The following is a 15,165-nucleotide window of genomic DNA, read 5'->3' on the forward strand; positions in this document are numbered from 1 at the left end:
ACTTTTCCAGCCTTGTCTGCTACTTTCCCATAGAGCCCCAAGGCCCCAACCATACTGATGTGTTTTGTGGTTCCCTGAACCTGCCATGCTTTAAATGTCTCTGTTCCTTTGTACATACTCTTCTTTTTCCCAAGAATGCCTTCTCCCTCCTACCTGCCTGGTGACTTCTTATTCATCTTCTATGGCAGCCTTCAGTGCAGCTTCCTTTAGACTTTTGTCTTTGGGTTTTCATGACCTTTGTACATTTTTTTGGCAGTGGGACCCTTATATCAGTTTTGTAAGTCTGTTCTGCCTGTTGAGCATTGAGCTACTTGAGGGCAAGGCCTGTGTCTCAGTGATGGAAAAATGAACGAGTGACAATGAAAATTAGATATATGGAAAGGAGGGAGTGATGTTGTTCCCACACGGCTGGTTGTCCGTCAGGAATCACATTTGGCTGCAGGAACAGAGATCTGAATAAAGGGTCTTAAAGAGATTAGGGGTTCGTTCTCTCAGGTGAAACAAGTTTGGAGGCAGGTGGTTAAGTGCTGGTGTGTGGGTGCCGTGATGTCAGCAGGAGTCTGGGCTCTGTGCCTCTGCTCGGCCACCTTTAATGCATGGCTTCCCTCCTCAAGGTAACCTCATGGCTCCAGATGGCTGCCAGAGTTACAGCCATCTCATCCATTCCAGACAAGAAGAAAGAGAAGGGCAGTGAGTAAAGAAAAAGTGTTCTCTCCATGCAGACAGACTTCTTGAAAAGATGTCCAGGATCCCACCCAACAGCTCCACCTGCATCTCATAGGCCAGAATGGAGTCACGTGGTCACCTCTAGCTGAATTTTGCAGAGATAAATACATGGTAACAAATAGAGGTTATTTGTGCATTTAATTTAAAATGATGTTTCTTTCCAAAAAAAGCAGTTGTTCAATCTGAAAAGACTCTTCTCCAAAGAAGATATAAAAGTGGAAAAGTGGCCAATAAACACGTGAAAAGGTGCTCAACATCATTAGTCGTTAGGGAAGTGCAAATCAAAAACACAGTGTGCCACTTCACACCCTCTAGGATGGCACTAAAATAAAAAAGACATAATAACAAGTGTTGACAAGGACATGGAGAAATTTAAAACCTCATACATTACCGGTTTTGTAAAAAGAACTGTAGAATGGTGCAGCCACTTTGGAAACCAGCCTGGTAGTTCCTGAAAATGTTAAACATTGAGTTATCATACGACCCAGCAATTCCATTCCTGGGTATCAACCCAAGAGAATGAAAGCATCCATTCACAGAAAAATTTGTACCTGAATGTTCCATCGTAATAGCTGAAAAGTGGGAACAACCAAAGTGTCCAACAAATACTGAATGGATCAACAAATGGTGGTCTCTCCATATAATGAAGTATATGAGTGAAGTACTGGTACATGCTGTAACTTGGATGAACCTCAAAAACATGATGGTAAAAGAAGCCAGTCACAAAAGACCACATAGTGTATGATTCCATTTATATGAAATGTCCAGAACAGGCAGATCTATAGAGGCATACAGCAGATTAGTCGTTGCCTGGGGGGAGGAGGAATGGAGAGTGAGTGCTAATGGGTTTGTTGGGGTGATGAAAATGTTCTAAAATTAGATAGTGGTGATGGTTGCACAACTGTGACTATACTAAAAACCATTGTACACTTTAAAAAGGGTGAATTGTATGGTATGTGAATTATATCTCAATAAAGCTGTTTTTAAAACCAGCTTTTATCTGTTTGTAAGGCATATCTTCAAAATTAACCCCACAAGAAAGGAACTGGTAGGGGGTGGGGTGGGGTTCCTCAAACCAGTTAACATTTCAAGGATTGTATTCGTCTTCTCTTCATTTGAATCCTGGCTTTAAAACGGATCTGCCCTGCATGGTCAGGGTCAGATCCCTCTGGCTGGTTGCCCAGATGACCAAGATTCTGAGTGGTCTCTTTGTTCTGTAGACTTATCATTTCAAAAACGAACCTATTTTTCTGAGTCTCCAAAGCTGAGGAATAGAGATGCCAGGGAGTCAGCAAATAGATGTAGAAAGCCACTTTATCTGCAAACCAGCAGAATGTCTGAAGGGGTTGCTCTGTGGGACTCTTGTTCCTAGGAGATTTTTTTGCTGATGGATAGGCAGTTCAGTTGGAAGCCCGTGAGGAAGTCGTGTTGTGTTTGGAAAGGTCTCTATGCCAAGAGTCTGCAGGCAGGCAACTCCTGACCAAGAGCTCTGTCTCTATAAGCCTTCGATTCCTCATCAGTGAAACCGGAAAGATAATAGCCTTTTCACACCAGGGCAGCCGCACTGTAAATGCTGAGGGTGTGCACCAGGGGCGCAGTTCTGGAATGGCAAATTTGGGGTGGCTCCAGAGGACACAGTTTGAAGAGTGAAAGAATGAGGATTGTCTGGCAGGAGAAGAGGGCCATGGACGTCATGGGGAGTGGTTGTCAGGATGGAAGGTGATAGAACTGATGATTAGAAGGCTGCGGTAGCAGGAGTTGTCAGAAGTTCTAGATTTGAGGAGATGTGGTAAACGATATTAGTCATTGGATTAAAAAAATTCATCCTCCTCCTCCTTTCCCATCCGCCCTTGGATGTACATCTTGAATCCAGGCCCATCCTTGCGTTGCAACCAGGAGCTTCCACATCATCTTCCCCCAGAGGGAACCAATGAAACATCTTTTTGTTTTTGCAGGTTTTTATTGAGAGCCCACAAGCAGATCTTCCACCCTCAGATCTCTGGCTACGAAAGGTGCGATGGAACGTTTTTCCCTTGCCCATCCTTTCCCTTCCTCCAGCCCAGGGTCCGTTTGGGGAACCTGCTCATTCCCAGGCCCCTCCCAAAGTGACTCACTAACGTGGTCTCTGACGGGTCCCCGGGAAGGGAAGTGGGGTGACGGGGGGGCATCCCTTTGTGGGAGAGAGTGACCAATTATTTATCCTCCCGCATAGGATGCACTGGCTCAATGACCCGTAAGGGCCATTTCAGCACTTCATTCCATCTGTCCCCAAGGCCTCACCTTAGGTGAGAACGTTGGCTCTCATTCAGCTCTCAGGGTGTCTGCCTCCTCACAGCTGAAGGTCCTTCTTGTCTGAGATGGACAGTATTACCTAGCAGTATGCGTGCTCTTGGACCATGAATGACATCAAGACTAACCGAGAACTGTACCAGCAGTACACCGCCACGGCCCCCAAGCTGCTGGCCCGCATCTCCAAGCTGCTCATCGTCTGCCAGAACGCAGGCGTTTCTGTACCCAAGGGCATCAGAAACATCTTTGAGTTCACCTGGGAGGAGCTGATCACTGACCCCATGATCCCTGCCCCTTCTGAGATCCTGGGCCTGGAGATCAGCATTGGAGCCCCGCCCATGGTGCTTATGGAACCGGCCCCTGTGCAGGCCCCTGTCCAGAAGAAGCCACCCCCGCCAGTGCTACCACTGCCGATGCTGCCCGCTTCCACTGGGCCGGCCAGATTCTCCACGCACTCTCCCACCCACGGCCACCGGGGGCCATCCAGCCAGGAGACCCTGCACAGGTTCCAGAGGCAGTCTATCCACCTGCTGACCGAGCTCCTCACCCTGAAGATGAAGGCCATGCTGGAGTCCGTGTCCAGTAAGTCAGCGAAGACTGGCTCACCGGATCCTGGCTCATTTTTCTGGGCCTGGAAGGGTATGGCCTGGGCATGTGTGTATGCATCCACTGCACCCACCCCAGACAGGTCTACAAGGATGCGCTGTGAAAAGGTGGCAGCCAAAGGTCTGCTTTGCAACTCAGCTCCTTCTTGAGACCACCCCCAAGAATCATCCTTTCACCCCTCTCCGTTCTCCATTTTGTCTTCCAATCCCTCCAGCTTTGCTGAGCCCAGATTGAGAAGGTTGGCCATGAGAACAGTGTGAGGTATTGAAGGGGGCAGTTTGTGGAAATGACGCCAAGGTAGAGAGAGGCAGCACCCAGGAGGAGGGGGTAAATCGGGAGGGCCAGTTGGTGGGTAGCAAGACAGAGCCAAGCAGAGCCAGAACCAGGAGAGTCGTGAGAACCGGGGTCTGTCCACAATGAGGGTGTCATCCCAAGATCAGGGACCCAGAGTTTCATCAGTGATGGAGCCTTCTGGATTCTGTGTTATTTTAAATACCAATAGCATCAGTCCCCAGGCCTGTGGGTGGGAAGAGAGAAGGACAAGGGGGCAGAGAGCAAAGTACCATCTGACAGGTCTTGGGAGCTCGAGGCCCTCTCATTAGGAGCCCCCTCATACTTGCTCACCCTAGGAATAGATCACTCCCCCTTACTTCCTGGGCTGTTTATGGAAGTCCTTTTATAGAAGCATTAGCCCCATGCTGGAGGAAAATGAGTAGTTGCCTTTGATGATTCCTTTAGTAGGTGCCAACCCCCTGGACATTACAAGGCGCTTCGTGGAGGCCAGCCAGCTCCTCCACCTCAATGCCAAGGAGATGGCTTTCGACTACCTCATTGGCACCATCGGGAGGAGTGGTTGCAGTGTCGGACAGACGGGGAAAGGTGGGTACCTGAGCTTCAGCTCTTAGGCGAAAGGTCAAACAATACCAACAAGAGTGCAATGGAAAGGTCAAGTCCCCAGCTTAAACGTTTGACATTTCCAAGAGTTGAGGTGGATGTGAAGCAACAGGTATTCTCGAACACTGCAGGTGAATGTGTATATCCGTGCAATTCCTGTGGAGAGCAGCTTGGTGGTGTCTGCAAGGTGGGAGATGCTCTAGCATCTTACAACCCAGCAGTTTCTCTGCTGGGTCATTCCATAGAGCTGTGGTTCTCAAACTCTGCAATGAAGGACCACTTTGTAAAACTTGTAGTCTCTTGTGGATCACCCCTCTTAAAAACATGATAACGTCACAACAACATCAAATTGTTAAGCAACATCAAATTGTTACATAGTCTTCTAAATGTTTATTCTCAGTTTTTGTACTCAGCTGGTCATGGTCTGGTGTGGATTCATACCAGTCCACAGGCCACACTTGAGAGTTGCACTGCCCTAGACAAACTCACACACATGTGCAAGAAGTCATACCAGAATGTTTACTGCAGAATTGTTTGGGATGGAAAAAAAATGGAAACGACCTAAATGTCCATCAACAGGAGAAAAATAAATTATAGTGTATATAGATGATGGAACATAATGAGAAGTGAAAATGAATCAAGCACTGAAGCACACATATCAACATAGATAAACTAAAAAAATAGTGTTGAGCAAAAAAAAAAAAAGTTATAGAAGGATACATTTGGTATAATACCATTTAAAGTTTAAAATAACAAAATTATAACATTGCTTATGGGTACATCGTACAAAGTGTAAGTACAAAAGCTGAATGGCAATAACATGCAGAGTTAGAGAAAGTGATCTGTGCTAGCGGGAAGGGGAACATCTGGGATCTGGAGGACAGCAATTCAGTCATATCTGTACTGTTGTATCTCCTAAGCTTGGTGGATATACAGGTATTCATTTTGAATGCCTGAAAGTCCTCACTGTTAGGAGGCTTCATGCGAAGCATAAAAAATTTATATCCCATAACCATTTGCCCTAACCTATAAAATCCATCCTTTTTAGTGTCTCTCCCTGTCCTCTGAATGTGTGTCAGGCTTCCCTTGGTGGTCAGAGGTTAAATACCTGATGATGATGTACATATACACAGGGGAAATAAATTGCATAGTAAAATTGCAGTGCTCGGGGAAAAAAAATGCGGGATTTCGTGACGTCAATGTAAATGATGTTGGAGAGCTTCTGGGTGCTCACACGAAGCCAATCATTAGCGACGCGGAGGAGCAAAGCTAGTTAACTGCTGAGGACAGGAGAGTCATCTCGGGTGACTACTCCATGGAGAAAGGACGACTTGGTCATCAAAGGGTTAACAGTAAAAATTTGGATATTTTTGCAAAAGGCAGACATGAAGGGATTCATGTTTTATTGCTGTCGTACAGCCATTCAGGAGAAAAGGAAAATCACACCACCTGAAAAAAAGAGTCATTTTTATTTCTTATAAGAATTAGCATATGCTTACGGTATCAATGGATTTTTGTTCAATACAAGATGGAGAAGGTTATTTTGATAAACTTTGGTTTTGTTTTCTAACATAAAGTCCCAATCAAGCATCCTCCTACTATTTACCATGAAGTGGGTGGGGGCGTCTCTGTTTTAAGGGAAGGTACTCTGCCCATTGTGTTCAGGATCAGCTGTGCTCTGATAACACAGGTCCTCTGATTATGCTCTATTTGGTTGTCAGCAGACACGGAGTTCTGCGCCCTGCACTCCATGTAGGGCTCGGAGCTCCACCTCATTTGGGGGACAGCTGCCTGATGGTCTGTTGTGTGGGTAGGTAAGTCCACGGGAGGGGTCCTGGTAGCCCCAGCCCAACCGCCCACCCTCAGACCTGCAAGTGGTGCTCTCCTGTCTGAACGTTGTGTTCCCTCAGCTTGAAAAGGAAGTCGTCGTCCCCATTAGCGGTCCACCTCACAAGGTGTTTAAGCATCTTGGAGGGTCATAGGCTTTCACCTGTGATGCAGTGGCTTCCTGCATCTCTCGTGGCTTGTGGTTAACCTAGTGGAGGAGACTGCAGAGAGCCTCTCGGTGATGTGTTTGTCCGGCTGCATCAGCAGAGTGCTGAGCAAGCCTCTCCTCCATCACACTCCTCAGGAAATCTCTCTTACTTGTTGGCACATCTATTCCTGATGTTCCTCTCTTTAAACAAGCCGAGAGTTTGAAAATAAAATGTAGATGACAAAATATAAATGAAGGAGCGATCCGTTTCTTTGGGAAAAGCATTCACCCTAGAAGAACTTGAATTAGATAGGTTTCCCAGGGTTTCTTAATTTAAGATAGGTTTAAGATAGGTTTCTTAATTTAAAAAGAAGATTCAAACTCTTGTTGATCTGTTTTGCATGAATTTTGCTTTTCTGAACCATCTAACTGCTGAGATAAGACCCAAGTTGTTACTGTGTCTGGAGTGGTATTCCTTGAAAGCTGTAACCAGAATATACCCATTGCTAAGGTAGTATTTCCTCAGTAATAAAATTACTTTCTGTCTTTTCTCCTGTCCAATACCTACTAGTCCTGGCTTGTCTGGAAAGAAAACTGGACTGTTCCTTGATTTTTAGTTGATGGCAATATTATTAAATAAAACAACAAAAAAGAAAACAGATAATCTTGCCATTTTTATGTGATAACTGTTTTTCACTTTTGCAGTTCCCTTTGTGGTTCCTCCCTCTGGGGGGGGGTGTGTATTTTTTTTTTTTCCTGAGAATACTGCAACTTTTCTATTTTTCAGTTTCCTTTACTTAACAGATACAGTCTTTTCCAACACGGCTGTATACCTTTAACAGTTGTCATTCTGAGTGAGTGTAGAGTCCTCATGTTCATGTTCCATAGTTAACTGAATGCTTAGGTTTCCAGGTTTCTTGTTATTAGTATAATATACATTGTAATACACAGCTTCATGCACATTGCTTCTTATCACTGTTGTGTTGGTTATTAAGGTTAATCTCCCAGGAGAGAGATTATTGGGCAGAGGGTCTCAACATGTATATAGTTCTTGCTAAATATTGCTTTCTTGATGAATTTTCTCTACACCAGCAGTGTTGACTGGTTTTATTCCATCTTTCCCAGCATTGGCTATTATTAGTTCTTTTCATGTGGTCCTAACTTCACCAGTGAAGGTGATTGTTTATGAGCTTGCAGCATGCAGTGTGCAGTCTCTGGGTATAGTTTTTGTCTACTTAGGAGGTCAGGTTTGCCATTTTCTTTATGAATTTGAATGAGCCGTGATGAATTGCTTAACATTTCCTAACAGTTTCATGCTCAACTAGTGAAATGACTGTATTTGGGGGGAGAATAAGCAAATGATTTGATGAGGTTTATAGAAGAATGATCAAGATTTTCCACAAGTAAAGGGGTGCTAAATTTTAATTCTTAAGTGGTCAGGTATCAAGTGATTTTGCACAAGACAATGTGATTCTGCAAGAGACTAATCTATTGTTGAAGAAGCATCTGATTTCTGTGGCTTGGATAAGGGGAAACAGATTACTCTCAATTTCCTTCTAGCTAGCCCAGTGTTTATTCTCTTGACCTAGTGCAGCAGTTATATCTGCATTTATCCTTAGAGTAATGTCACCTGTGGTTGCTTTCTCTTCCTTGCTCCCTGCTCTGGTGTCATTTCATTCTTGAATTTTATTTTATTTATTTATTTTTTATACATCAGGTTCTTATTAGTTATCTATTTTATACATATCAGTGTAAATATGTCAATCACAATCTCCCAATTCATCCCACCACCACCCCCCATTCTTGAGAGATATTGAGGGCAGGGAAGGGGGGACACCATAGAGGAGAACTTTAAAGATTTCTCTTAATTACTCTGAGCCTTCTCCAGCATTAAAAAATCTTTTTCTTCCAGAAATTGGTTGTTTTGTAACAACAGGGCACTTTAGAATATCTGGTCTACCATACAACTAGGACAAAAACTTCATTATTATACTTTTGATTAAAAAATTAAAAAGTTGAAAGCAGAATCCCTGCCTGTTCCACTCCAGATTCCTCCACAACCATCCCAGCCATGGGAGTGAACTCACCTTACCAGCTTGTCTACGAGTCCTCTACTGGCTGTCTGAGCTTTTCCCTCTCAACCGGAAGGGAAGTCAAGAAGAAAACAGGTAATAGTGATTCCCAGCAAGACCTTTTGACCTATCTTTGGTGGTGGGGGTGGGATGGGGAGGGGGATAGAAGATTTCCTGTGTAGGTTGATGAGATGATTTGATTTGGTTTTCTGATAGGAAGGATATATACCTGCCCTGGCTGGAGACCCAGCAGCTATTGACAGATTCTGTCCCATAAAAGGTGACATATCTCAACCCAGTCACTCCACTTTGCAGTTTCATCGTTTGAATGTTTACAAGCACTCCATTTCTGTTAATGCGGTTCCTCTCACCTGGGGCAACACCCCTAGCAAACCCACATCTTCCACCTCCTATGTTATCCCATGCTCACCCCCTCTTCTCAGAGAGAGACCTGTGTTACCCATACTCACCCAGCAAGTGGGGGAACCAGTACCTGAACAGACGTATTTGGATACCAAGCCTAACCATGTGTCCCCAACTGGGTCAGTTTATGTGGGCAGAAAACCGACATAGAGGCCGTTCCTATTCTATTGCAGAAAACACAAAGCGGAAGGAAAGGCTTAAAGGAAAGAACTGGTGGCAGGTGAGACCAAACAGGGTAGCAGTGACTGTGCAGCCAGAGCTTGAAGGAGAGATGAGTTGGGGCTGGAGAGGGCAGAGAAGGAACTTTCTCTCGTGGAACTTCCAGGGCCCCCCAGGCTGTGGTGGTAGAGTGGTGGGGTAGGGGAGGGGCTGTATTCGCAAAGTGGTGGTGGGAGGACCCACAGAAGTTTGGGATGCTCAAAGACTGTCCAGTGATTCCCACAGACACTGGAGGTAAGGCTAGAAGTTGAGAAGCTTGGATTTTATTCCTGAGCCCACCTAGGATTGCTATGAGATTTGCCTTCTTCCAGGCCTCACTCTCCATATCAAGTTGATCCTGTAGCCTTTCAGTCAGTGAACGAATGTTTATTGAACAATTGCTAGTTGTCAGTCACTGTTCTGAATGCTGTGGGTACACGTGTGGATTCTCAGACAAGGAACACCTTCCCTGATGGAGGTGACATCCTCAGACTCTTGTTTCCCCTGTTCCTTTACCTCTCATGACGCATTTTCTGTCACTGTGAGCATCACTTCCAGCATCCCTCTTTATATGCTCTTGGTTTATCATATCTCCTCCTGAGCTGGCCCTAAATCTATGCAGTCTCTTTGAGGGGAAACAAAGTATCCTCAGGACACCCAGTGGTTTCATGATTTTTTTTCTTCCTAATGACCTCAGGGGTGATGCCTTGAGTAAGGTTGTTCCAGAACAAAAGTTACATATGTCTGTTGGTCTCTTTGTCTATGTGGCTGTTTTCCTCTGCCACCCGAGGATGTGACTACCCCATGATGTTGCATCATTCTCACTAGGATGTTCAACGCTGCTGCATTTCTTATAGGTTCCTGATATTGTTTAGAAATTATTCTCACACATGCGTGCTAGGATGGGTGGTTAACCTTCCCTAATAGTTTATAAGGAACCGTGTGTCCTAGCTTGCCCAGGAAAGTCCCAGTTTATGCTGTTGTCCTGGCATAGCTATTAATTATACCCACTTTCACTCCAAAGTACACTAGCTTAAAGAACATATTGTAGAGTCATTGTGGTTTTAAGTCACTTTGGGTTTGGGACCTCTGCTATCTGTTCCATGTACACGTGCTGTCACACCTTGCCCGCTGGCCCCCTTTGCAGTTCTAGGGTCGTGCAGACTTGGAGCAGACAGGCTCCAGGAGTTCGACCTACTCCCTGAGCAGACAACAGCTATTTCTGGAGCATAGCCCAACTTTACAGGCAGAGAATTGAGAGAAATCTGTCAACAGTGGTTCCTGGTTGTCACACTTGGGGACCCAAAGCAACTAGGGGCAGGCCAGAAATGGATGCTCAGGCCAGCAGATGTTCCAGGAGGTCAGCCAGCAGGTAGGTGGACCTCAGGGTCAAGTCTCTGGTCTCATGGCTGGAGGAGTCAGGAAAGGGACCAGGAACCACTCAAGGTGACAGATACCAGACATGGTACCCAGGCACCAACCAGAAACCTCAAGTCTTGGCTGACAGAAAGACTCCATTCTGAGGCCTTCAGGGCTCAGTTGGAGCCTAAACAATGCCCCTGGCCTGAAGACTCATTTTATTTTTGAGTCCAAGGTGAAGATGAGCCTGCATATATCAAGGGAGAGCATGTGGCTCCAGCTGAGTAGGCAGCAGAGGCTCAGAAGCAGGCAGGACCTGAATAGATGCTTCTGGAAATTCAACCATGGATGATCACCTCCACAATTTTATGTCATCATATCCTCATACCACCTAAGACTTGCCATGGGGGATAACTGTGAAAATAATGGAAATAAGCACAAAACATTGCCACCACAGATTTGAGCAGGCAGAAGAAAGAATCAGCTCGAAGACAGGACAATGGAAATTACTGAGTCTGAAGAACAGAAAGAAAAAAGATTGAAGAAAAATGAACAGAGCCTAAGGGAACTGTGGGACACCATCAAGTGGCATATGCATGTGGGAGTCCCAGAAGAGGAAGAGAGATCAAAAGAGGCAGAGAGAATATTTAAAGAAATAATGGCTGAAATTTTCCCAAATTTGATGTAATACATGAATATAAACATCAGAGAAGCTCAGCAGACTCCCAGAAAGATGAACTCAGAGAAACCCACACCAAGACACATTAATCATCAAACTTTCAAAAGACAAAGACAAAAAGAGAATCTTGAAAGCAGTAAGAAGTGAATCCTCACAAGGAATTTCAATAAGATCATTAGCAGGTTTCTTATCAGAATTTGGAGGATACAAGGTACAGGGCAAATATATTCAAAATGCTTAAAGAAAAAACCTGTCAGCTAAGAATCAATCCTGAATTCAGTAAAACTGTGCTTCAAAACTGAGCAAGACATTAAGACATACAAAACCTGAGGCAGTTCATGACAACTAAATCTGTGTTGCAGGAAGTGCTCAAGGGAGTCCTGCAAGGTGAAATGAAAGGACACTAGACAGAACCACAAAGCTATATGGAGAAATAAAGACCTCAATAAAGGTAATACGTAGGAAATAATAAAAGCTAGTATTATTGTAACAGCAGTTTGTAACTGCACTTTTTGTTTTTCTACATGATTTAAGAGACTAATATATTTAAAGAAAAAAATTAGTGTAAAAGCCAGTATTACTGTTAACTTTGGTTTGTAGCTCCAGATCTTAGTTTCTACATAATTTGAAAGATTAATGCATTTAAAAGAATTGTTAATTTATGTTTTGGGACATACGATATAAAAAGATGGAATTTTTAGGACATTAACAACTGACAGTGGTGGGGATGATGCTGTAAAGGAGGAGAGTTTTTGTACGTTATTGAAGTTAAGCTGGTAAAATTCAAATTAGAGTGTTATAACCTTAGGATGTTAAATGTAATCCCCATGGTAACCACAAAGAAAATAACTACAATATACAGAAAAGGAAATGAGAAATTTTAAAATTTCACTACAAAAAATTAAAACAAATGAAGACAGTAATGCAAGATATGAAGAACAAAAAGCTCTAATAAGGCATACAGAAAATAAACACAGTAACAGAAGCAAGTCCCTCCTTATCAGTAATTCCTTTAAATGTAAATTGGTTAAATTTTCTAATCAAAAGACAGAGATTGGGAGAATGAATAGAAACTCATGATCCAACTATACGCTGTAAGAGACTCGCTTGAGATCCAGAGACACAAGTGGGTTTGAATGTGAAAATATGGAAAAAGATATTCCATGCAAATAGTAACCAAAGGAGAGCAGGGGTGACTATACTAATATCAGGTAAAATAGACTTTAAATTTAAAAAGATTACAAGAGACAAAGAAGGACATTCTATAATAATAAAATTTCAATACAGTAAGAAGATACAACAGTTATAAACATTTATGCACCTAGTGACAGGCCGTCAAAATATATGAAGCAAAACCTGACCAATTGAAGACAAGTAGTTCTACAGTAATAGTGGGAGACATCAATAACCCACTCACAATAATGGATAGAATAACAGACAGAAGTAAGAAAATAAAAAACAACACAATAAATCAACTAGATCTAACAGACACATGCAGAACACAAACAAAACAACAAAAACAATGCACATTCTTTTCAAGTGTACATGGGACATTTCTTGGATAGGTCATATGTTAGGCCACAAATTAAGTCTCAGTAGCTTAAAAGAAATAGATTTCATTCAGAGTATCTTATCTAACCACAATGGGATGAAGTTAGAAATCAATAACAGAAGGGAAACTGGAACGTTTACAAAACTGTGGAAATTAAATAACACACAATCAATGGATCAAAGAAGAAATTACAAGGAAAACTAGAAAATACTAGAGACAAATGAAAATGAAAACAGCATACCAAAACTTATGGGGTACAATGAAAGCAATGCTAAGGGGAAAATTTACAGCTATGAATTCTTATATTAAAAGGCAAGAAAGAGCTCAAGTAAACAACCTAACTTTACAACTTAAGGAACTTTAAACTAAACCCAAAGCTAGAGAAGGAAGGAAATAAAGATTAGAGCAGAGATAAACTAAATAGAGAATATAAAAACAACAGAAAATCAATGAAACCAAAAGTTGATTCTTCAGAAAGATCAACACAATTGACAAATCTTTCGCTAGATGGACTAAGCAAAAAAGAAAGGAGACTCAAATTCCTAAAATCAGAATTGAATATGGGGCACAACTACTGATTCTACAGACATGAAAGGGATTATCATAGAGTACTATGAACAACTAACTGTGCTCCAACAAATTGGATAACCTACATGAAGTGGACAGATTCCTAAAACACAAAACCTATTTAGACTAAATCATGAAGAAATAGAAAATTTGAACTAGACCTATAAATAGTAAGAGATTGAATCAGTTATCAAAAAGCTCCCAACAAAGAAAATCCCTGGACCTGATAACTTCAATGATGAATTCTACCAAACATTTAAAGAAGAATTAATGCCAATCGTTCTAAAATTTTTCCCCAAAATTGAAGAGGGAACACTTCCCAACTCATTCTGTGAGGCCAATATTGCCCTGATATTGGAGCCAAAGACACTAGAAGAAGACTACAGACCAATATACCTGATGAACATTGATGCAAAAATCCTTAGCAAAATATTAGCAAACAGAATTCAGCAGCATAATAAAAGGATTATACAACATGACACTAAACAGGATTTATTCCTGGAATGCAATCATGGTTCAACATGTAAAACTCAATCACTGGAAGTTCTCTGGTGGTCCAGTGGTCGACTCTGTGCTGCCAATGCTGGGGGCCCTGGTTCGAACCCTGTTCAGGGAACTAGATCCCACGTGCCTCAACTAAAAGATGCCGCATGCCACAACTAAAAGATCCTGCACGCCGCGATGAAGATCCCGAGTGCCACAACTAAGACCTGGCACAGCCAAATAAATATTTTAAAAACCTGAAAAGAAAGATTTGGTCTATACCTATAATGGTATATTATATAGCCTTAAAAAGGAAGGGAATTCTGCAATATGTTATAATGTGGGTGAAACATGAGGACATTATGCTACATGAAACAAACCAGTCACAAAAAAGACAAATACTGTATGATTCCACTTACAGGAGGTACTTAGAGTAGTCAAAATCGTAAAGATAGAAAGTAGATTGGCAGTTGCCAGGGGCTGGGGGTAGGGGAGAATGGAGGGTTATTGTTACAGAGTTTCAATTTTATAAGATAAAAAGAGTTATGGGAATAGATGGTGATAACGGTTGCACAACACTGTGAATGTATTTAATACCACTGAACTTGCCTCTTAAAAATTAAGTTGGTAAATTTTTGTTATACGTATTTTACCACAACCACACAGAAAAACTCCCAAAACATCACAGTCTGAGTCCCAGTTGATACACTCTGCCCTCTGCCGAAGGCCGAGATAAGCCAGCCTCAGAGAAGTGTTGAAGCCCTTGAGCTATTGAGATGGATTTGGGACTTTTTGTCTTAAGTCAGAAGTGTCACAAGGGAATCCCTTCTGCATCCACCACAGCCACGTGTGTGCTCTCTCCACCCAGGACCAGGCCGCCCTTGGGGAAATGTGGCTGGATTCATCACTCTGCATGAGTGTTCCTGACACACACTCGGTTGACTCACAGAGTGCTGCCTCTGTTTCATAAGTGACCTGCTGGGGATTCTTGTCCCTGGAAGCGTAAATGACTCCCACAGTTATTTTGATTCTCAAGGGATGCAGCTCTCCTGCTCTCCCTGCCCCCTCACCCCAGGTGAACGTGACGTCTTGAGAAACCATTTTCTAAAACCCTCCCTAACCTCTTCATCTCCAACTACAGGCAAACCCAAAAATGTGGAAGAAGTAGTCTCGACATCCCCACAACGAGGAGCGGGACCCTCTGCCTCTGAGGTTATCGAGTTCAGCGACCCCTGCCCTGAAGCCCGGGAGAAGCTGCAGGAGATGTGTCGCCTTATGTGAGCACCTTAGTGGCTGGGGGCGGATGGGGGAGGAGGGCACGGCCTGTGTGTGCGTGGAGGGG

The 15,165-nt window shown here is 43.2% G+C and overlaps 1 protein-coding gene across 1 annotated transcript in view; it reads left to right on the forward strand.

Annotated features, from left to right (window-relative positions):
- The first annotated feature begins 3,122 nt into the window (after positions 1–3,122).
- Positions 3,123–15,165, forward strand: part of C12H3orf20 (chromosome 12 C3orf20 homolog) — a 77,378-nt gene continuing 65,335 nt past the window's right edge. Inside the window, exons 1-4 of the mRNA XM_068557977.1 lie at positions 3,123–3,597; positions 4,360–4,500; positions 8,539–8,658; positions 14,965–15,100. Of these exons, the coding sequence (XP_068414078.1) occupies positions 3,123–3,597; positions 4,360–4,500; positions 8,539–8,658; positions 14,965–15,100 (872 nt within the window). The remainder of the gene's footprint in view (positions 3,598–4,359; positions 4,501–8,538; positions 8,659–14,964; positions 15,101–15,165) is intronic.

The sequence above is a fragment of the Eschrichtius robustus genome, chromosome 12 (assembly GCF_028021215.1).
Source record: "Eschrichtius robustus isolate mEscRob2 chromosome 12, mEscRob2.pri, whole genome shotgun sequence".
Taxonomy (NCBI): domain Eukaryota; kingdom Metazoa; phylum Chordata; class Mammalia; order Artiodactyla; family Eschrichtiidae; genus Eschrichtius; species Eschrichtius robustus.